The following is a 22,247-nucleotide window of genomic DNA, read 5'->3' on the forward strand; positions in this document are numbered from 1 at the left end:
GTGTGTGTGTGTGAGAGAGAGAGAGAAGGATGGAAGCTGTGTCATCCTTCTTCAGTCGGACTAATGGGAAGAGCAAGAGCCGCTGCTTATCTACAAACCTCTGCTAAACCTCACACACACACCAGGAGCAGCCCATCTCTGTCCCTATAGTGTGTGCTCAGCATTAATTTCAGTGGTCGGCTGCGGCCTGTCAGAGCCCTGAGCTGATCACATGACCTGCAGAGACAGTTTATCTCCTCCAGTCTTCTCTTCCGTCCTGATCAATCTGGCGCAAAAGATTTCTCTGTGATCAACGTTAAATTCAGCAAATCCCAACCTTTCCTCCTTGGAGCCCTCCTGCTGCACATGTTGACAGTGTGTGTTGCCTGCAGGCGTCCAGCTGCAGCATCAGTAGCCATCAGCCAACACACACACACACACAGTAGCATCCACACTTCACACACTCAGACAGAAATCAACGATCACAGAGCCGTTAAACACATCATCAAAATCCGAGCCGCTTCTCGTCAGCTGGAGCTCAGGCTCTGGAAACTGGGAACGGCTCAGACCTGGTCCTGAAACCACAGCTCTGCAGAGCGGTCCAGGACTAATGGGATTTTAAATGAGCCTCAGAGTGACAGACCACAATCTGATCTGTGCAGCAGATCCTCTCCGCTCTTAATGGTTCCTCTGTGAGAGCTCAGATCCAGCATGTGCACGTGATTTAAGACTGGTCCTCGCTTTGAAAACAAAGAGCTGACGATGAGGAGCAGAAACCGAGGGTTTTATGAGACCAAAGACCAATACCTCATTCACACTGAGCTGATTTAGAGGCTGAATTTCTGCCCCTGAACAGCAGAGAGGAAAAGCAAAAAGAGTGTGAAGTGAAGTCACCTTTAAAGGACAATTCTGTTTTTTTAAAGCAGACTGTTAAAAAGATAAACAACGTGACAAACCCTGCCTCTCCATGCTAACAGTTTTTCCTCACAGCAGTGTGGTGGGCGTTTTTTTGCTATTTTCTGCCAAATAATGAAACCAGGGAAACAAGCTAATGAAAGACAATAACAACAAATGAAAGTGACAAAGATAATCATCGTTAGCAGGAGATTCAGTTAGTGTAATGATGAGCACACCGTCTGCTGCGCCACAGAGGAAGGAAGAAAATCCTATTTCCTGTCACTCCTGAACCAAGACCCCACATCACTACACACACACACATACACACACACATACACGCACGTTCACACACAAACATATACACACACGGTCATTTCATTGTGTGGATCAGAAAGCTCTTCAGTCACAGCAGCTCTTCGCCCCCGGCTGCTCGTCTTCCTCCACCGCTGAAGCAGAGCCACTTTGATGTGCTGCCACTGTGTCTGTGTGTGTGTGTGTGTGTGTGTGTGTGTGTGTGTGTGTGTGTGTGTGTGTGTGTGTGTGTGTGTGTGATGAGGGAGGTATTCCTGGGTGTGTTCATGGAGCTGAAATCATAAATGAATAAATCAGACTTTTAGAAATCTGATGGATCAGAGGTCTTCAGCCTGTGGCTCTGGAGCCTCATGTGGCTCTTTGACTCCTTTGCAGTGGCTCCTTGTAGCTTCAAGAAATAATGTTGAAATAAATGTTTTGATTTTCTAACAGTGGGTTTTGATGATTGGAGACATTGACACTAAATATATCATGAGCTTATATTTTGTTGATCCAAATATGCATCCCATTTGACAATAATGCTTTCAAAACATTTTGAGGTTTTGCACTTTTTTTAATTTCAATTTTTGACATTTTTTTGTATTAAGAAAAAAAATGCATTTTTTGAAGATTTTAAAGTTTTTTAAAAGTTTTCATTTTTTTTTATTTCTGTATGTTTGGGCAAATTATTTAAATTCAATTTTTTTAAGATTTTGTAAATTAGAGAAATTTCTACTATTTTTTGCAATTTGAAATTTTTTTGAATTTCAATTTTTTAACATTTTTTGTACAAAGAAATTTTTTTTTTTGAAGATTTTGAAATGATTTCATTTTTTACCTCATGTTTTTGAAAATAACTTAAATTCCAAATGTTTTAAAGATTAAGCTAATTTTTGAGATTTTAACATTTTTTTAAAAAAATGATTTTTTTTTAAAAAACAATGTTTTTTCTTTGCAAATTCATGAAATTCTGGCAAATTTTTTGAAACTTATTTTTTAATTTAAGTTTTTGCACATTTGCAAATTTTAGAGATTTCAACATTTGTGATAAAAAATTGCAACTTTTTGATATTTCAAATATTTTTCAATTTATGAAAGTCATGGGGTTACATTTTTAATTTTTTATAGTTTTTTATAATTTTTTTTATTTTTATTTATGTAATTATTATTCATTTTTATTTGTCTTTTATTTTTTTATTTTTATTTATCCTATTTTTTTATTTATTCATTTATTTATTTATTTATTTTTAAATACAAAAAGAAAAAAAAACATGTTGCATTTACAGGTTTAGACACAAACAAAAAATAATTTTCACTAGATTTTTACCAATAACAGAATTTTTACACTGTTTGTCTTTATTGTGAAGATAAAGTAGATTTTGTGGCTCCTGCATGACTTCAATCCACGTCAGCCCCCAAAAAAATGGCTCCTATTAAGGATAAAGGTTGCCGACCCCTGTGATGGATTTTTTCAGATCTTTTTTTTTTTAAATATTTTATGTATTTTAGCGTCTTTTATGATTGTGTTTTTATAATCTTAATTTATTTTTATGTCAACTGATAATTTAATTGTTTCCAACCATATCCTTTCTAGCTCTATAGATTTCTTTTATTGGTAAAGGTGCAGATATTAGGGATGGGTACTGAGATGCATGTTAAAGCAGACTATCAGCTGGAGGATCTCAGAGCGTAATTTATGAGACAGAACAAAACAGCTGAGAGGAGCCGGAGAGAGAAACCTCTCTGAATCCTGAATCTCCAGATCAATACACACACAAACACACACATAAATGCACACACACACACACTCTCCATTAACTTTCTTTGAGAGGCCTCAGTCTGCATTGATTCCTCTCAGGACACAGGCTCCACTATTCCCTCTCACATGCAGATGGTTTGGGTTTGGTTCTTCCTGAAGAAAGAGACGTGTGTGTGTGGAGCTGTGTTTGTTAATGTGTAAAAATAAAAATGTTAAATTTAGGCACAGCACGTGCAAAAATAAGCTCAAAATGCCTGAAATATTAATAAAACGCTGATGCAAGAGTGTTTAGACCTCAGTATTTTTAGGTACGGTTAAGTTTTCTCATTAACAAAAATAACAGGTGCAGTCTCCCTCTCTCTCTCTCACACACACACACACACACTTTTGGATTCTCCCTCCTGTGGCGGATCGCTCAAACACTCCTCTGTTTGTGAAATACCAGCGCATTATCTGCGGTGTTCCCTCTGAGCTGCAGTGTGAGGTCAGCGCCGAGTGTGAGGGTCTGGATACGACGAAGAATAATCACATTAAGGAGCCAAACAACAACATGATGCTGAGTGTGTGTGAGGCCCTGAGGCATGCTGGGAGATCTCCAGCTGCTGTAATACCCTCAGGTGATGGGGGACACACATGCTCTGACAGGCTCCGCCCCCCCTGCTCAGTGTGGAGGTGTCATATATCTGCAGAGACTATGGAGTCAGCTGATGATGTAAAGCTGCCTGCAGATACACAGGCTATTTGTTATGATGATGAAGATGATGATGATGATGGTGTATGTGTCCCTCTGCCTCCTGGAAATCGATGACTAAACACAGCTCATTACTATCATCGTGTGAGGTCACGGACACCATGACAGGCTGGTTGTTGATCCTCTATGATGTGTGTGGCTCAGGTTTCAAGGCTCGGGTCAAGTGTCTGCAGCAAAAACGGTCTGAACGGAGAGCAAAAGCAGGAGGAACACCGTCCCAGCTCTGTATGAAGGGATATCTACACGCAAGAGCAGCAACAATCTGTTCACGATCAGATTTACACTGAGACACAAATCTGCTTGATGCTACGTCACTTAAGACGATCAGCAATTAGATTTCCTGACTTCCTTGAACGCATCAGCAATGACATTTTTCTAACCTGCAAACTGAAGACCTGTTCATTACAAGAAAATCACTTTCTTCCCAAGTTTTTATGTCCCACCAACTAGGGATGGGAATCGTAAACAGGTTCCTGTTGAGAATCGATAAGCCTTACGTTGGCTAGTCTGCTGCAGCTGTCTTAGCTTAGCAGTTAAATAACGTTTCCCAAGAAAACTCTGATTCAGGATTTTTATCTTGACGTTTTACTGAAGAACTGACTTCATGAAGAAATGAACATTACTCTCTCTCTCAGGAGATTCATATTCAGTACATTCGAAATGGTATAAACCACCTTAATCACCAAAATAACAAAAAAGCACAAGCTTGATGCTAACATATATGGGAAACTGCATTGATATGCTAGCAGTTAGCATACATCAGTATAACTTCAGCTTCAGAATAGAATTTTAACTTTCATCACAGAAACATATCACATCAACTCTTTGTAAAAAATACTGAGAATTTCAAACGTCAAAAGCTAACAGGCTAATGAAAGGCTCATGGTTGACTTCATAACTACGGAAAGGTTCCAAACAACTTAAACCATTGCTATAACCACTTTGAGACACCAGATGGCCTACATGAATTATTAATATATTACAACACAGAACATCAGTGATACATTTTGTGCTTTTTTTTTTACCTGTTTCTGTATAATTATGCCCAGAAATATCCAGACTCAGGGACCAATTACATTTTATTCACCTACAGTATAAACTCAATTAGATGTTGTTGACACAAAAAACCTGTACCAAGAAAATTCACAACAGGAATTGATAAGGGAATCGATAAAGAATCAGATCGATAAGCAGAAACGACAAGGACATCTGTATTGACAAAATCTTATCAATTCCCATCTCTACCACCAACTGTGGACGAACACATTAAAACGACTTCAAGCTCATTCTTTATCTGGTTCAGTCCCAGCTCTTTCATGGTGTCTTCGTCTAAATAAAAGTCCTGATTGAATCTACTGGAAACAGGTCTGCTCAGCAGGAAACATCAAACACAGTCAGACACAGGCTGGGGAACAAAGGGAGCCAGATATTTCACAGCTTTATTTTTTATGCTGTTGTGTAATTAGGTATCAGGACTATGGGTGTTAAACTCAGCGTCATACTAAGACGGGCTGATCTGAACGAACATGTTTCCCCTGACGCTTGAGGATTGGTTGATCTTGTTCTCATAAGAGGCCTGATAAAGTTTGGAGCTTTAGAGAGTGTTTTTCACCAACTCTCCCTCCTGGTGCCTCTCTCCATGGTGCTGATGATGTCGCCCAGGTGACCTGTTACCTGGAGCGTCATGTTTATCATAAATACACGGCAGTTAGGGAGACTGAAAGGAAAGAATGTGGAGCTAATTGCTTGAATGTTTATGACACACACATATGGTAACATGTTTTTTTCTGTGTGTGCTGCAGCTTTAGTTTACAGCTCTTTCTAAGATTAAACTGTATCACTGTCATGTTTGTGGATATCAGTTTTATGCTTGGACTCTTTCCTGACCTGAACAGGGTGGGCCAGAAAGATTCACCCATGGTTTATCTCTATTTTTTTTTTGCTTAGCTTTTGTCCTAGAAACTTAAAATTTTGGATAGTTTCTCTAAAAAGACAAAGCTTTTGATGTACCTGAGTTTATTTGTTTACTCCTAATGATTGTGGAGTACGGCATCGAAGGGTAAGCGCAACCAGATTGTGGCCTTGAAGGAGGCTGGACTGACAACAATGCAATTCATGAAAAAGGTGAATGTTTGTCGTAAGACTGTCTACAATGTCATGAAATGATACAAGGAGACTGGAGATACCACCAGCAAGAAGAAAACGTTCAGTCCGGACCAAAAGGGTTGTTGAGATGGTGAGGAAGAGAATCCAAAGGAATCCTCGCAGGAGCATGAGGGCAACAGCAAAGGAAGTGAACATCTCAAGAACTTCACTGAGAAGAATCATCAAACACGATCTCAGACTGAAAGCGCTAAATATGCAACACAGACAACTGATTTCAGACGCTTCTAAGAAAAAACGGCTTGACAGGGGGAAAATGATGCTGCAGGAGATCCAGAGTGCCGCAGATAAAGTCCTGCTGCTGTTGCATCTGATGGCTCAAAGTCTCCTTCGGTCTTCATTCAGGAGGGTGTGAAAGTGAACAGCCAGGCGTACCTTCACATGCTTGAAGAAAAAGTGTTGCCTTGGTGAACCAATGAGTTTGGAAACCAGTTTGTCTTCACACAAGATGGAGCAGCAGCTCACACATCCAATGTCACACAGGCCTGGTGCAAGCAACACTTTCCTGAACATGTGGCCTCCGTCAAGTCCGGACATCAATCCAATGGACTTTGCGATCTGGTCTATCCTGGAGAGGGAGGTCTGAAGAGTATCTCACAGCAGTGTTACCGCTTTGAAGACAGCTCTGATGAAGTCATGGTCAAAACTTGATGCAGAGACAGTGCCAGGTCGTCTCCAGGCTATGATAAAGGCAAAGGGCGGCCATATTGAGATGTAAATCTTTTTGGTGACAGAGAATAAAGAATAGAAACTGTGTTCAATGTTTGTTATGTTTGTCTGCAAGCATTTTTGGATAGTGCGGAAAAAACGATGGATAAATCTTCCTGGCCCACCCTGTTGTCTCATCTGTCTGGATCAGGACTCTGTAACAGGATGATCAGCTTCTGTTGAGCTCTGACTAATACTAAAGTTCCTCTTTTGTTAGTTCAACTTGTTGTTTGGTCTAAGACTTAACAGCTTGTAAACAAAGTGTTCGTGTTTAAAATTCAGTCATAATTCAGAACGGAAAAGTTTCATTAGTCCAAAGCTGTTGTTGATACTGAAACTTTAGACTTAATGGATTTATTTCAGACCTGCAACAGCCAGACACCAGATTTCACTTCTCAGTCTGTCTGAGAATTGTGTTTTATTTCTAACTGGGTCATACAAGATGCAGAGTTAAACTCACAGTCTCTATTACCTCTGTTTTTATAAACTGCAACACATTTAATCACCAATGATTCAGTTTTTTTGCCTGCATGACAAACAAGTTTGAACAGCTGAGACAGAGTTTTCTGAATTTAGTCCATCATTCATCTATATTTTTAATCTACACATCACGCAAATTAGTTATCAACAGAACTGTCAGTGTTAGAAATTTGATTTTTATCTCATATAATTAGATTTTTTGGATTAAAACTTTGATTGAAATGATACAAAAAAGGTAAATAACAGTCAGACACCCGTGACTAACACTCTGCTGGAGCTGACAGGATGTCAAGGTTACTTCATGCCAAGGACACCCTCCTCTTCCTCCTCCTCCAGCACAGCTGATCTCCATCACACAACCCCCCTTTATCCTGCATCACATCCCATCAGTCCAGCTGCAGGTAAACAACAGCTGATCACACACACACACACACAAAGTAAGCTCTGTGCTCATGAACACTTGCCACTACACCTGTAAGACATTTTTTTCAGAAGCTAACAGACACTTTCACACTTCTTCCTCATCTTCTTCTCTCACTGAACCTGTCTTCCTGTCTTCTGCAGTTCAGGTGGAGGCTGCACGCGCTCTCACACTTTGAACTGTTGAACAAAAGGTGGATGCACGCGGACAGATGCTTCCTGTCTGTGATCAGTTAACACAATGAAACGCGTCTCCATCAGCTTCACACACATACACACATCAGGCATCATGACACACTTCACACCCAGCGCGTGCACGCAGAGCTCGATGTGATGGACTGAGAGCTTCACGTGCACCGATCAGCAGGCTGACAGGCGCGTGCCATCACCGGAGGAGAATAAAACAAACACCGGAGCAGCTCTTACCGTGAGCGGATCCGTGTGATGCTCCGGACTCTCGGCGTGAATAAATCCCGGTGTGTCGACCCGTGTGAGGCTGAGTGAGTGTGTGTTTCCTCTCAGGCTCTCCGGTGCATCTCTACGCGCGGACACCGAGCTGTCTTCTTCTGCCTCCGGTAGGACGGAACCCAGAGCGCGTCCCCGAGAGGGAGAGAGAGCGCGGGCACGAGGACCGGGCCCGGGTCTGTTAGTGGGGACCGGCCACAGGAGGCTGGAAATGAGGGAATTATGTTAAAATTATATAAAATAAACTTATAATAACAGTAATATTCATTATAATGATAAATAATAAATATAAAAAGATCAAAAAATTGATGCATGTTCCTACAATCGTGGATTACGTCAATAAAAATAATAAAAACTGTCCAAAATTAGTATTTTCATGTTATTATGAAACACTTACACACATTCCTTACACTAAGTTTGGGAATCAAACACTCAAATATAACATAAATCATCAAGATTGATCAGATTATCTTCATGGACTGAAATGAGAAAGAGTGGTTGTGAAGGCTGCAGCTCCCCCTGTTGGACACACCTGACACATGCAAAAACCCAGGCTGGAAAAATGACTTAAAGGGGACATATCATGCTGATCCCTGATTTAATACTTACATATAATATAATAAATTTGAAAGCAAGACCTTACACCCACTGAATTTTCAAAAAATGAGATATTGTATTTTTTCTGATATCCTAGAACGAGATTTGATGCCTCTGAAAATAGGTCAATGACATTTGGCCGCGAGATTTCAACCTAAGTGACGACACGAGGATCCTTTCTTTTTATTGGAGTAATCTGATAAAGCAGCTCCTCCTCTGTGATGTCAATTTGTCACACAACCGCCACCGAGGGATACATTCACCAAGAGCCGAGTATCCCCCCTCAGATGCTGGATGCAGGGACTCTGCTCTGCTGAGCAGCTCGGCTTTACATGGTGAATTAGCAGTTAAAACACTGTAGTTTTAGCAGACGTGGTAATACTTGTGAGACTGTGATGTTTGCATGCTTGTTCTGACATGCACTGTGAACCTGGACCACAATAATGCTGCGGTAATAACATAGTGAGGAACTGACGGTAGAGGCGATCTTTAGACTCCACTTTCAGCATGATGGATGAAACAGACAGAGAAAAGTGAAGGAGCAGGATGGAGCCCTGTTATAGAAATAGTTTATTGGTGAAGTCTGCCTATATTTCCACGTATAAACTATACATGTTACAGTACCGGTTTGACTCACCACACTGAAGCGTCCTGAGATGATCTGTGTCCAGGTGGATTTTCTTCCTCCTGAGCTGCAGAACCGTCCGGGTCTGACTCGGGGTCCAATACAAAAGGACGTATCCTACACTGTGCCATTTTATTAGTGCTATCAATGCCTTACGGTGAAGTTTTGGCAAACAGCAAACTCGCTCGGTCTGCACCATTCAATGTGGCGATTTTGTAAATACTGCCATGCTGCAAAAACCGCCCCCTGGCTCTACCCCCTCCGCCCCTCTGATAGAACTGACCAATCAGAACACAAAGGGCTGTGACGTTGCGAGGTTACTGGAGGTCATTCTCCAAACGAAGCGTTTTAACCAGATCTTCAGAATGGCCTAAAATGAGGATATTGGGAACGCTATTGTGGGGCAATGAAGGAACTAAATGACTTGTACTGAGGGCAGAAATGCTTTACAGGCATCCTAGTCTGGCATAGTGAAAAGGAGAAACAAGCATGATATGTCCCCTTTAATAAAAGGGGAAAAAAAAAAAAATCAAAATAAACAAGGTATTTATGTTCTTACACATGTTAGAGATCAGATCGTGAAACAGTTTGTGTTAAAGTGTAGTTCTTTTACAACGATGGTACTCTTGATTTGGAAATCTTTATAAATCTAAATTTGGTCTAAATCCAGGCACAGGTAAACTGTAAACCTAAATAGCAAAAAATAAAGATCTGAATCTAGATATTCTTGATCCACATTAAACTTTTTTGTGCAGCCAGGTCCTGTTGTGTATCTGCTCATTAACGTGGCTGTAAAATCAGAATTAAGAGGCTTTGGTAAAGATCCAATTTTATCCTTTTTCACTTTGCTCTCAACTTTTTTGGTGATCATCTAAAAATCTTAGAAGATTTGTCTTTGGTTTATTTCAAAGGGTCATCAAATACTTTTTTGTTTAATCTGAGAAAAATTAATCTACAAAGCCACAGGTAACTGTTCCTTCCTGATAATTTTATGGAAGCAAAATATTCAGGAATTTCCTCCAAAACACTTTGGAGTTAAAGGAGACTTTGTCAGCTGAAAAAGAACAGCCATCATCAAATATTTAAAAGAGGAACATACATTAAATGTCTTTTTTGGACCAGAAAAACCAACACAGAGTACACAAAGGTTGGGCTGTATTGTTTGTTGTTCTTTACCTCTGACTCAGCAGCTGTGATCTGTCATGTCTGAGGGTTGTTTACATTTTGTTTCATAACTTCTTTGCGGGAACTCATACAAATAACTTCCTCGTAATCCTATTTTAAAGTCCAGTTTATGGTGTAAAATTATTCCACAGTTAGACCAGAAACTTTTTTGAAACCTCTTGTTGCAATTCAACAAAAGAAAACTACTGATCTAAATCACACTGTGCACAGTCTGAAAAATCCCAGGTTGATTTGTCATGTATGGTGTAAGTATTGTGCTGATTGTGGTCTGAAGACTGTCTGGGGAAACTCCCACATCCTCTGCTTGTCAGGTAAGTTCTTTAGGTGAAGAGGTCACAGTATTCATCTTGAGTTTCCTCTTTCTTCCTGACACAACAGCTGCGAGTTAGAGAAGTTAAAGCAGTCATAAACTGCAGGTTTACAGTTAAACATAAAGGTTAACACATTAAAAAAGTTCCTACTCTAGTTTTTCTTCTCCAACACAGCCCACATTGGACTAAAAAAGTAAATTATTCCTGAAGCTGCTGTGGTATTTTCTTCATGTTTGAGTGTTCAGAGTTGTTTATGAGGCTTTTATTTATTTAAACTGTTTTTAATGTGCGTGTTTGCAGAGTTGCAGGACTTAATGTGTGAGTTTGTAACTCACCAGAGTTTTCGGACAGTCAGCAGAACCAGAGGAAGCAGCCCAGTTTGGACTCCCCAGCCCCGGTTAGGAGTTTCCAGAGTGGGTGGGTCCATGTCACAGGGGAGGCGGTACCAGGAAGTACAGAGTCGTGTAGTTTCGGTTTCCTGTAGTTTAAAACGCTCTGTGGTGCCGCATCAGAGACATTCTGTCCCTGGACGTCCCGCTGTGTGAACCGGTTCAGACGCTCCACGTTCCGTCATGTCTGAGGCCGTGCTGCTGGACCTGGTCCACGGCTGCTGTCCTGCGTGTATTGGCGCGTCTCTGCGGATGTGGTCCGGCTCAGACCAGCAGGTTTTCCTCCTCTGCTGGAAACGTCACTGGGACTCCAACAGCGTCGCACACCTGAGCTCGTGCACCACCGGCACGCGAGTTCTGGACTCCGACTCCACAGTGGAGTGTTTGGTCCGGTTCAAACAGACTGTAGACGAGCAGGACCTGAGCTCGATCCGGGTCCTCACGTCTCCACAGGGCAGACAGGTGCTGCAGGTGTATCAAGAGCTGCTCTTTACGCCGGTTTACACTGTTGAGTACACGGTGGTGGAGTCAAGTTGTTCCATCTGCAAAAGCTCCGCCCACGTGGTCTCACCTGGTGACGTCAGAGAGGAGGTTTCCAAGTTTATGCAGCAGCTTCCGGCGCTGAGGGGAGAAATAAAAGTCTTAAAGTCTTCTCTGATACCAGGTCAGATATGTTAAAACAAGCTTTGGATTCATACATTAAAAATATTTATTATTATTATTATTATTATTATTATTATTATTATTATTATTAATAAATGTCCTGATTAATTCTGTTAAATATATCAGATTTTAAGCACCTAGATTTCTACTAAGTGCAGAAGTCTCACAGTCAGTTATTTGAAGACGCCATTCAGATAATTCATTTACAAATGGTAGTTTTGTAAATTCACCACTTTCTGAACAGTTACCGGTGTTACATTTCCATAACTGTTCCTCTCTCTCCAGACTGTTTCGGTCATGGCTTCAGCACCCGATGTGGCGGCGTGTCCACATTATCAACCATGTCCTCACTGAACCTGTTCTGCAGCAGCAGGAGGAGGGACCCAGGGGCTGTGGTGACGGAGAACAGACGCCGTCTGGCCCTCCACGCCGGTTTCCCCCCTCAGCAGCTCCGTCTGGTCAAGGTACTGAACTGTGAATGATAAATCCTGCAGCAACAACACGAGACCATCACAGCCAGCTGATTCTCAATGTTTACATCATAGTTTCAGTTTTATTTTATTTTTTTATTTTATACCTGATTGGTTTATTTATGTAGGTTTTCATCCTCTCACTGGTGATGACATGTGGAGCCTCTTTTTTAATGTGTTGCTGAATTAAATCTAAAAACTCATCTTCAGAACAGAGTAACAAAGAATCATATAAAAATAAACAAAAACAGGAAGGTCACCTATTCCACGTCTCCTGCAGGTGAATCACGCCAGTGACGTTTGGGTTCTGGGGAAGGAGGAGCCACAGACTTATGACGCCATGGTAACAAACCAGACTGGGGTGGTTCTGGCAGCACCAGGCGCTGACTGCATGCCAATCCTGTTTTCTGACCCAAAGTTAAAGGTCATCGGAGTCGCTCATTCAGGTCAGATTTTAAAGCATTTCACGTCAGACTTCTTCCTGCTGTCACCTCCGGTTTTTACTTCAATCAAAGGTCTGGTGTTTGCGTCTCTGCTCTTTCGTCTTCAGGCTGGAAAGGCACGCTCATGGGGGTTGCAATGGCAACAGTGAAGTCCATGGTGACAGACTTCGGTTGCTGTGTGAGTGACATCCTGGTTGCTGTAGGACCATCTGTGGGGGCGTGTTGTTACAGCCTGGAGAGAGAACAGGCACTCCACTTTTACAACATCCATCCTGACTGTGTCCCCGATCCTGAGTCTGAGGTACCACACGTCAACATCCGGCTCGCCAACAGGTCAGTAAGAACCCACAGAGCATGAAACCACACTGTCATTAAAACATGACACCAGATAACACGAGTATTTCTGCCATCCGTCCTCAGAGTCCTCCTCCAACGTGGCGGCGTGCTGCCAGAGAACATCCATGACGACACATCGATGGAGCATCCAAATGTGACTCCCTGCACTTCCTGTCACCCTGAACTCTGCTTCTCTCACCGCAGAGACGGGATGAATTTTGGGACTCAAGTGGGCTACCTGTGGATCAGAGAGACGCTGTATGATTTATAACGGAGAGACATTAAAAGTCCATGTCCATATTTTACTAGTAGTTCGATGCAGAACTTTGACCCATTACAGATGATTTTACTCTTTTTTATTGTAACAAAACATTTTTTACTCTCGCTGCTCCATCCTTATAATCATAATAAAAGTGAAATATTGTCTCTACCTCATCTGAACAGCTTGTTCCCCAGTTATTCATTCTCTGTTCCACTGTTTTAAGACAAATTAATGTTATATCTAATAAATGTGAGCTGCAGTTGAAGTTCCAGCTGAGCGGATTTTATTGAACGCAGCAGCAGCTGGGCCTAATGGGCTGAAATGAGGCATTCAGGTGCAGGCAGGAGACGTGGGAAAGTCAATCAGAGTGATGTTTTTTTCTGTAATTCGAGAGGTTTTCTCTAACAGACACGCTGCAACTTCAGAGAAGACATAAAAACATGGACAATAATACGTCAAGAAACTAACAGAAATATTTCAAGATGTGCTGGACAAAATACGAGCTTTTCAAAATACGAGACGAAAACAGGTCTGTGGGATTTCGACAGCGTTTATTTCAAAGACAAATGTCTCAGAGTCGTCTTGATTTGTCTTAAAAAGCAGCCCTTTTTCTAAAAAGTAACAAAACAGAATCTGAATAAATCTTCTTAAAGTGTTTCTGATATTTGAAGTTGTGTGTAGTGTAAGATTTTACTGTCCTCTCTCTCATATTTCATCACAGTAAACTTTTAAATAAAATAGAAACTGCAGAATACCAACAAGCTTTGTCAAAGTGTGTGGAATATTCCTTTAAATCATCAGTCTCAGTGCATCAAACAGCTTCACATAAATAATCACATTCCCATCTGTAAACATTTAATAAACTTTTGTTCCTTTACTGCACGTCAGTCATGTGATCACATGGTTAGTCACATGATCAGACAGAAATAGATGTATTTAAATAAGTACGACTAAATAAAAAGAGAAAAGTCCTTCTTCAGTAAGGCCAGATCTTCTGTTCCCCTGACCGAGGAGCTTCAACTGATGAGCTAACGAGCTAACGAGCTACGCTATCAAACTGGTGTAAAGCTTTAGTGTTTTCATGAGACAAATCACCCTGACTTTAAATTAAACAGATCTAAAAATAAATAAATATGAGATGAAATGAAATGAAAGCAGCTGCCGGTCACCACAATGATTCAAACTCGGTAAAACATTTGATAAATTAAAACAATAAGCACAAACATGGAAAAGTCTGGATGTAAACAGTTACTTAAATTACATTAGTTTGACTGCCTCAAGCTTCTCTCTGCGCCATGTGTGAGCCAGTGTTTAAATAATACAACAAGATGCACTGTAAGGAAAAAGAAATACACAACATGATGGATGACAGGACAGCTCCCCATCAGTGAAGCCAAAATGCTCCCTTTCGCTTCACAAAGGAAGCTATTGATTCCTGCTCAAGTCGTGTCTTCTGAATTTCTGCAGCTTAAAGACCGTTCCTTGATCCCGTTGTTGGATAATTAAGAAAATGAAAATAACACGTCTTTAAAATTAGATAAATAAAACCTGAAATTCTGCTGGATGAGTTCGATTTTGCTCAGATTCTCTGACCTTAGCTGCTAAAATAAACATAATTTTAACCTAGATGAATAATCTTTACCAATAAACTGAAATGATCCGGCTCCGCATTTCTAAAAAAAATTCTGCTTCCTGTTGGATTTTGATGTTTTAACACCAGATGTTACGACATGTCAGAAACATCATACTTGAAATTAAACATCTCATCCGCACAAACTATGGCTTCTTCTTCTTCTTCTTAATCTTCTTCTGAAACCTGACGCCTCCCTTTGATTGACAGCTCCTCTGCAGCAGGTGTGTTCATGGCTTTATCTTCCTCTCCTGTTAGTCCCTCTGGTCATGTGACTCTTTTTCCTCTGAGTTCAAATTGTTAATCTGCTCCTAATCTCTGCGGCCTTTCTTTTTTCCATCGCTACATTTAACGCTAGATCTCAGAAGAACTTGACCTCAGCTCTGACCTTTGACCCCCACAAAGATGATAAAGTCTGTTAGACAGAAACTAAAGGTATCAGGAAAAGGAGAAAAAACACTTGAATGGTTTCAGAGTGAAGCCCCACCCCCTGCCTCTAAAAACAGAAATGCATCTTAGGAAAGTGTCTTATTAATATGTACATTACAAGTTTCCAGGGTAAAAGATTAAAAATCGGAGCAGTTACTTCCTGCAGCCAGCAGGTGTCCTGACACTGTACAGGTCCTTCAGCTTAAAGTCAGATTTTAAAAGTGTTGAAAGCTTTAAAGCCGTCCAGATCTTCATCATTAAACATCTGTCAGTGAGCACCAGGGGACAAATACTCTGAGTTTCTTCACAAGATGATATTATTTCCCAGAAAGTTGCAGACTTTGATTTGGAGAAGATTCTCAGTCTGGTCTGCCTGATGGTCAAAGAAATCGGAGCAAGAACAGACCAGGGATTCAGCTCAAAATGCAAATCCTCCATGAAGGAAAATCTGGGTTCTGCTGAAGGAGAGTGTTGGATTGTGGGTAAAAAGCCTTCAGCAGTCAAAGCAGGGATGCAAAGACTTCCATCCGTCAGCCGTCCTCGGTTAAAGACAAGATCTTAATGCCGTTAAATATTGACTGCTGATCTGAAGTGACACCTGAGTGCAGCTTCAGCAGAAAGATCCCTGACAGAGGTGAAAGACGGAGCGGAAAACGTCTGAGGAATGAGAAACAAAAAGTCCTGAGGAAGGAATGATGGAGAAAAAAAACAAGAAGAAGACGTCAGGAGGCAACGACGAGGTGTGATCAGTTATCAACTGCAGTCGCAGAGCAACAGTCCGGCCACTAGAGGGAGCAGGTTGAGAAGTAGGAGCCACAGAGTGAAGGCCAGACCAGGAGAGCTGGAGCACGGGTCTGAAACACAAACAGACACACACCCAGGGGATATGAGCTCCGGTTTTCAGTTTATTCTGGAAAACATGTTAAACAAGGGTTGTGATGCTGACCGATGGGGTTGCTCCTGGAGGCGTTGGTGGGCAGGATCTGGTGTGGGAGAGGACAATCCTCGCAGAAGTCGGTGCAGGCCGGGCAGACGAGCACCCCGTTATACACCCACTCATTGACGCGCACGCTCACACTCAGCAGCTGACCTCTGCGCACACAGAGGAACGAACGATCCTGAACGTACACGGTCAGGCCCTGAGCCGAGCACTCTACCTGCAAACACACAAATAAACACACAGGGTTCACATCATAATAATAATGATAATAAAAAAAATAGCGGAAAGTCTGAGAGTGATGATGCAGAAGTAATAAATCTTCATCATCTGCACCTTGTAGCAGCCGGAGCCCCAGTCCGGGTACGTCATCTTTCTCGTGCACTGCTCCATGACAAAGGCCGACTTCTGGTACAAACACACAGAGTCTGGACCGTACTGCTCCGCTCCGTAGTTCCTCCACCAGTCTTAACACAAAAACACACACACATGAGTTTAAACACTGAATACACAACCCATCAAACCAGGAGTCCACTCCTTTTTCCAGCTCTTAAAGTGATACTCCGGGATGGAACAAGTTGGGTCCTATCACAAGGTTTAGGGCAGAAATTACCGCTACAGCAGTGTTTTTGTGCAGCAGAAGCCCAGAGCGCTCGCACCAAACACCCCCTCCCTGCTCCTCTGCTGGTTTCCTCTGCACTCAGACGGGGCCATATTTTACTTGACCAAAAACACAAATAAACGGACTCCCACTGGAAAAAAACACCGCTAAATAAGGCTCTAGTTCTCATTGTGGCGTAAAACAGCGCTACCTCCACTGCAGAGCCACAGCTGGCTACGAGGCGCTCGCCGCATAGTGTATCAGTCCGCGCGCACAGCGTGCCAGATATAAAGAAATGCAGGTAGTCTGCTAGGACAAAGAGACATGATGAGAACTAGAGCCTTATTTAGCGGTGATTTTGTGTGAAAGTACGCGCTGAAAATTCTCTAAATAAAGCGCGAAAGCAGACCGATATCAGATTTTTTCGGTGGGAGTCTGTTTATTTGTGTTTTTGGTCAAGTAAAATATGGCCCCGTCTGAGTGCAGAGGAAACCAGCAGAGGAGCAGGGAGGGGGTGTTTGGTGTGAGCGCTCTGGGCTTCTGCTGCACAAAAACACTGCTGTAGGGGTAATTTCTGCCCTAAACCTTGTGATAGGACCCAACTTGTTCCATCCCGGAGTATCACTTTAAGTTTACTAAAATACGAGGTTTGTTTGTACCCGGCTGGTTCTCGGTCACTCTGCAGTACGAGTTCCTCTGATATTCCCCGCTCAGGTGCCAGCTGAACTCCTGACTGAACGGACAGAAATCAGCGATCTCCACCGCACCACCGAACAATGACAACTGTTCATCGGACACATCCGGGATCCTGTCAAAATACTGACACACACACACACACCACAGGTGGAAAAACATGACATCCTGTTCACAGACAGATCTAAAGCTCACAAATAAGAAAAAAATCAGCAACTAGTGTAAAAATTTCTCAGATGATTCTGAGAATTTTCTGTTTTTAGTTCCTGTCCGGTCTACCTGGTACTCCAGCGGCAGCTCCTGGGGATATTTCTGCAGGTTACAGACAGCGACAGCCAGCTGGTCCTGTCTGCAGGTGAGCTGCAGAGGTGACGCTCGCACCGTGTCGCAAAACGGAGTCACAGCATGTCGCCTGCAAGAAAAACAAAACCATTAACACAGAGAATGAGGAAAGGGAAGTAAGGAGTTTGACAAAAAGCACAACAGTGACCTCTGTTTCTGTCTTTCCATCCAGAATTTGCAGCTCTTCATGACAAAGTCACAGCCGAGCCCACGGCCCCAGTCCAGCCTCTGAGCCAAGCTGTAGTTCGCTCGGTACCAGCCGCTGTCCTCCATGATGGCCAGTGTGAGCCGGGAGAACACCCGGTTCTGAGTGTGGGAGCCTGTCATCGCCTCGTTCTGATGTGATGACGAAAACAAGTGATTAGCTCGAGGGAAAATTATTACATTTCTGCTTTTAAACACATAAAAACAGTGTGTGCTGACCTCCAGCAGTCTCTTCTCCCAGTGGTTCAGCTCAGTCCCTGTACCGCCCTGGTTCTCCAGCTCCATCCCTTCCAAGATGGGACAGTTGAAATGTCTCCTCGCCTCCTCCTGAAATAAATATCTGTCATCACTTAACAGACTTCAAATCCACTGATGTCATATCAGGATGAGGATTATCTGGTTTTAAAACTGCTGTAAGAAAGAAGTTTTCTCACCACGACTCGAGGAGTGACGAGGACGTGGACTTGGTGTCGGACCATCACTCCTCCTCTGATATCCCACAGTCTGCTAACCCTCCTGATCACTGCGTCGCTCCACTGATACAGACCCAGACTGACACACACACACAAATATACAACGTTACGCCCAGTGAAATAACTCCAAAGTGAGGAAAAAGGTGAAGAGGCAGATAAAAGAAGCACACAATGATTTTAACTTTGTTTTTACCTCTCGTTGAAGGCGGGCAGGCCGCTGGTGAAGCGAGGAGTCAGAGGTTTGCCTTCATCGTCGTGGTAAAAGGCAAACAGACCAGCTGAGAACCCCTGGTGGCCAGAAGAGGAACAGCAATAAAATCACAAAACAGCTCACTCTAACCCAATCTCTAAGGTATGTGAGGTATTCTGCGTCTATAAAGATTTAAATTTCAGATCTATTGTAACAGGATTATGAAAACAGCAAGCTCAAGTATCTCCCAGCAGGATGAAGGTTTACGGAAGATTAACCCGATTCTTCTGAAACTCTTGGATTAACTTGGAAAGTGTGATCGGTAAACAAGATGTAGAACCAGGTCTTCCCTGAATTTAGTTATGACTACAACCAGGTATTAGTTTTTGCTAAATCTGATCATCTGCACTGACCAGAGCATGGATGATCTCGTGTTTGACGGTGGACAGCATTCCCTCAAACTCCTGAGGCTGAGAAGAGATCATGGCAGGACACAGGTTGGCGTATCCAGCTATAGGTCTACAAAAACACACAAAAATCACAGTTTAAGTAACCGTTCTGAATACACATAACAAAATTCTGACACCATGTGTTTCTCCTCCTCCTCCTCCTCCTCACCTGTCCAGCTCAGCCTCCAGCTGGCAGTACGCTGCGTAGGCCACGATGTTCTCCTGCCCGCAGCGCTCTGTGGTGATGCCACTGACATACAGCACAAAGTCAGACCCCTCCACACCAGGGCCGTCCGGGGGTCCCGAGGGGCCACATGACTTCCCTGATTCACTGCACACCTTACATTGCTGCAAGAGCATAACACGAGTGGTCACAGAGAGTACACAGCTCAAGTAACACAAAACTGCAGTTACATGAGTGTCCACTAGAGGCTGTATGGATATGTATGCTATATGTATTAGCATGTTCACATCCTGCTGTGTGTAGCTACAGCCTCATTGAGCTGCTAGCATGTTGTTAGCTCTTTGGCTATGATATTATACCTCATGTGTGTCCCCCTCTTACCTGCAGGTGGTGCTGTGGCACAATGACTGGGCCACACCGTGTGACGTCTGCACAGGCGTCCTGGCAGTAGCGATGAGGGTCATCTCTCTTCCTCAAGTACTGGTTGGTCGCACATTGTCTAAGATGGAAAGATGGGAGAATAAAACCACATGAGGATAAAATGCTGAATAAGAAGCAAATAAAACTGCCATCAGCATCTTTGTGTGTGTCGTTAGAGGAAGTTGTGTTTGAGGCATCAGCATCCTCAGCTATAGCCAACTCCAAACCGCCTTTACTGCATTGACTTTCTGTAAAATTCTTATTACATTCTGATGAACTCCACACATAAGAGGAGATGATCTTCCAGTTTGCTTACCTGCTGAGAAGCACAGGCCCAACTCTGCGTCTCACACTGAAGACTCTCTGCAGGTAATCTATTGCCTGAGGAAACAGCTTATCCTGAGAAAAAACACACAGAGCACTGTCAAAGTCAGATGCACCTCTGACCACAGCCATCACCAACCCCCCACAGCAATTTTTAGATGTAATGGTGTGCAAGTCTACATCTCTGCAGCAAAAAGAGAACCACTGCAGATGAGCTTCAGACTGCAGCCACCAACACAAGCTCTGTGTTAGTACTTTTCAGGCGTGCCTCACCTTCACCAGTCTCCTCTTGTCCGCAGGCAGCCTGCGGAGAGAAACAGAAAACTTGTAGTCACTGAGTGGGTACAACTACTGAATAATTCACCCTCACATGGCTGCTCTGCTGGAGATTTTCTGCGTTTTTTCTGCCCTGTCAAAGTACTCACAGGTCCACACTGTAGTCATAGATGATTTTTATCTTCAGCTGGAGGTTTTCGGGTGAGCTTCTTTTCGTCAGACGCTCGGATTTCAGGTAAACATGATGGACAACCTGGAATGGCCAAAAGGAAAAGACTGAGCAACTTTAGCTGATAAGGAGGATCTATACTTTGAGAAATTTTGCAGTGCCCTTTATCCACCTCTGTACACATGTACTGTATTAATAATAACAATATATATTACCTACCACTGCCTTTATTTAAAGTCCCTTGATATAAGTACAATACCCACATATTTTTGTAGATTCTGTTAGTCTGTTTTTGTTTTAATCTCATCTTCTTGTTTCATATTTCATCTTGTTAGTAGCAGATAAGCTGATTACCGCCTTATGTGCATGTGAACACAAATAATTGTAATCTTTTAGAAATTGTTTTGTTTGTTAGAGATTTAATCAAACTGTTTGAAATACCATCATCAATATTTACTAATAAGAAATTATCGAAAAATTCTGCGAAAATCTTCGCCCTTTAAATTCAAGTCTACGTTTAAGACGCACAGGTGGTGCTTTTATTCTGAAAAGAACCGACAGGAAGTGTGATTTAGCTCAAAAGTGCTTGAAAAACCTTGCAAATAAAGCTTTTGACTAATGTAAACATTTAATATTATCAGTGATAAAATGTTTTCATCTTAGCTTGAATGATTTTTTGCTAAATGTCAGAACAAATCTTATATGAAGCTAACTCAACATGCTAAGGTAGCCTTATTATGGGCGCCTTTTAAATAATATAACAAATATTTTAAATCACTGCGGAACCTGGACACACTCTGTTTGGTGCCAAGCAATACATTTCACAGTAAATACACACTAAATGAAGTTTTTTGTGGCATATTACCGATAGATTAAGACAAGTTAGTTAGCAATCTCAGCTAGCCTGCTAGTTAGCCTAGCTCCATCTGTCATAGTGCTGCTCTTAGCCTTGTTAGCCTCGTTAGCGTAACCTTACTGTAGTTGACAGGGGCTCACCTCATCGGGACCGGGGACTCGGTGTCTGCACGCCCCGTGGCAGCTCACCCCTACAGCCAGGACGGAGATGATGATGGCCGGGCCGAAGATCCAGGACACCGACGGCTTGCCATCTCCATTCAGCCTCGGCTCCATCCTCTGACCGGCCCGACAAGCGGAGCTCCGCAGCCCGATGTCAACAGAACCTCCGCCGGTCCGGTCCGCGCGGTGCTCGTTTCATTCATCGCTCGCAGGATGAATCAGGACATGTTAGCATCCCACGAAAATAACCGACATTTCTGGTTAATTTGTAAAAAGATGCCAGCTGTTATTGAGATAACCGGCCGGTAGAAGGTAGAAATCTGCCTGGCAGCTGGTCCGGTTTGTTGCTCGGTGTCAGCTGAGGAGAGAAACCGGTGCTACGAAGATCGTCTGTGAAGAAGATGATCCGCTCAACGCTTTGTACTATTTGATTTCTGGATTGAAAGATCGTTTGTTGTCACGAGCACTCACTCTGCTAAGAAAGATGTTTGTTTGTTTGCTTCCCATGCTGTGGCTGAATATTAATAAATAAAAAAAATACTGTAATGACTACCACTAAAATACGGAAGCATACTGCATTCACTTGGTTTGTTTTTTGTGGTAATTAATTTTGTTTTTCTGATTAATATTTTTATTGGGTTTTTTTTTTGTTATAATTATTATACTGGTTTGTTTTTTTTGTTATAATTATTTCTGTTTTTAAGAGTAATTTTTT

The 22,247-nt window shown here is 42.3% G+C and overlaps 3 protein-coding genes across 5 annotated transcripts in view; 1 reads left to right on the forward strand and 2 right to left on the reverse strand.

Annotated features, from left to right (window-relative positions):
• Positions 1-8,057, reverse strand: part of enox1 (ecto-NOX disulfide-thiol exchanger 1) — a 79,197-nt gene extending 71,140 nt beyond the window's left edge. The window contains exon 1 of one of the 2 annotated variants that reach the window (XM_074694610.1): positions 7,875-8,057. The gene's annotated coding sequence lies outside the window, so the exon portion shown is untranslated. The remainder of the gene's footprint in view (positions 1-7,874) is intronic. The other variant, XM_074694608.1, reaches the window with a different exon arrangement.
• Positions 8,058-11,001: 2,944 nt separating this feature from the next.
• lacc1 (laccase (multicopper oxidoreductase) domain containing 1) lies at positions 11,002-13,595 on the forward strand. The gene is made up of 5 exons (XM_074694611.1): positions 11,002-11,684; positions 11,969-12,147; positions 12,434-12,599; positions 12,704-12,929; positions 13,017-13,595. The coding sequence occupies exons 1-5, from the start codon at positions 11,204-11,206 to the stop codon at positions 13,201-13,203; spliced, it is 1,239 nt and encodes a 412-aa protein (XP_074550712.1). The 5' UTR covers positions 11,002-11,203; the 3' UTR covers positions 13,204-13,595.
• Positions 13,596-13,732: 137 nt separating this feature from the next.
• Positions 13,733-21,913, reverse strand: lmln (leishmanolysin-like (metallopeptidase M8 family)). Of its 2 annotated transcripts, XM_074695467.1 has the most exons (16): positions 21,512-21,913; positions 20,496-20,599; positions 20,344-20,374; positions 20,063-20,145; positions 19,708-19,825; positions 19,312-19,490; positions 19,107-19,212; positions 18,697-18,791; positions 18,465-18,582; positions 18,250-18,357; positions 17,975-18,162; positions 17,764-17,896; positions 17,451-17,610; positions 16,527-16,657; positions 16,200-16,410; positions 13,733-16,107 (listed from the first exon to the last, which is right to left on the reverse strand). In XM_074695467.1, exons 1-16 carry the CDS (start codon positions 21,644-21,646, stop codon positions 16,007-16,009), a joined length of 2,001 nt encoding a protein of 666 aa, XP_074551568.1. In that variant the 5' UTR covers positions 21,647-21,913; the 3' UTR covers positions 13,733-16,006. The 2 variants fall into 2 exon arrangements, with proteins under 2 accessions (XP_074551568.1, XP_074551567.1); XM_074695466.1 differs by having other exon boundaries at positions 17,975-18,357.
• Between the last annotated feature and the right edge of the window lie 334 nt (positions 21,914-22,247).

Source organism: Halichoeres trimaculatus, unplaced genomic scaffold, assembly GCF_033239565.1.
Source record: "Halichoeres trimaculatus isolate MK-OKI-2021-1 unplaced genomic scaffold, fHalTri1.1 fHalTri1_scaffold_19, whole genome shotgun sequence".
Taxonomy (NCBI): Eukaryota; Metazoa; Chordata; class Actinopteri; order Labriformes; family Labridae; genus Halichoeres; species Halichoeres trimaculatus.

Excerpts from the sequence above, each read along its gene's own strand:
- lacc1 (XM_074694611.1), top strand. The coding sequence starts at position 11,204 with ATGTCTGAGGCCGTGCTGCTGGACCTGGTCCACGGCTGCTGTCCTGCG. Across the intron at positions 12,148-12,433 it reads AGCAGCTCCGTCTGGTCAAG|GTGAATCACGCCAGTGACGT; the intron begins GTACTGAACTGT and ends CGTCTCCTGCAG. Across the intron at positions 12,930-13,016 it reads AACATCCGGCTCGCCAACAG|AGTCCTCCTCCAACGTGGCG; the intron begins GTCAGTAAGAAC and ends ATCCGTCCTCAG.
- lmln (XM_074695466.1), bottom strand. The coding sequence starts at position 21,646 with ATGGAGCCGAGGCTGAATGGAGATGGCAAGCCGTCGGTGTCCTGGATC. Across the intron at positions 20,375-20,495 it reads TATGACTACAGTGTGGACCT|GCTGCCTGCGGACAAGAGGA; the intron begins GTGAGTACTTTG and ends TTCTCTCCGCAG. Across the intron at positions 20,146-20,343 it reads ACAAGAGGAGACTGGTGAAG|GATAAGCTGTTTCCTCAGGC; the intron begins GTGAGGCACGCC and ends GTTTTTTCTCAG.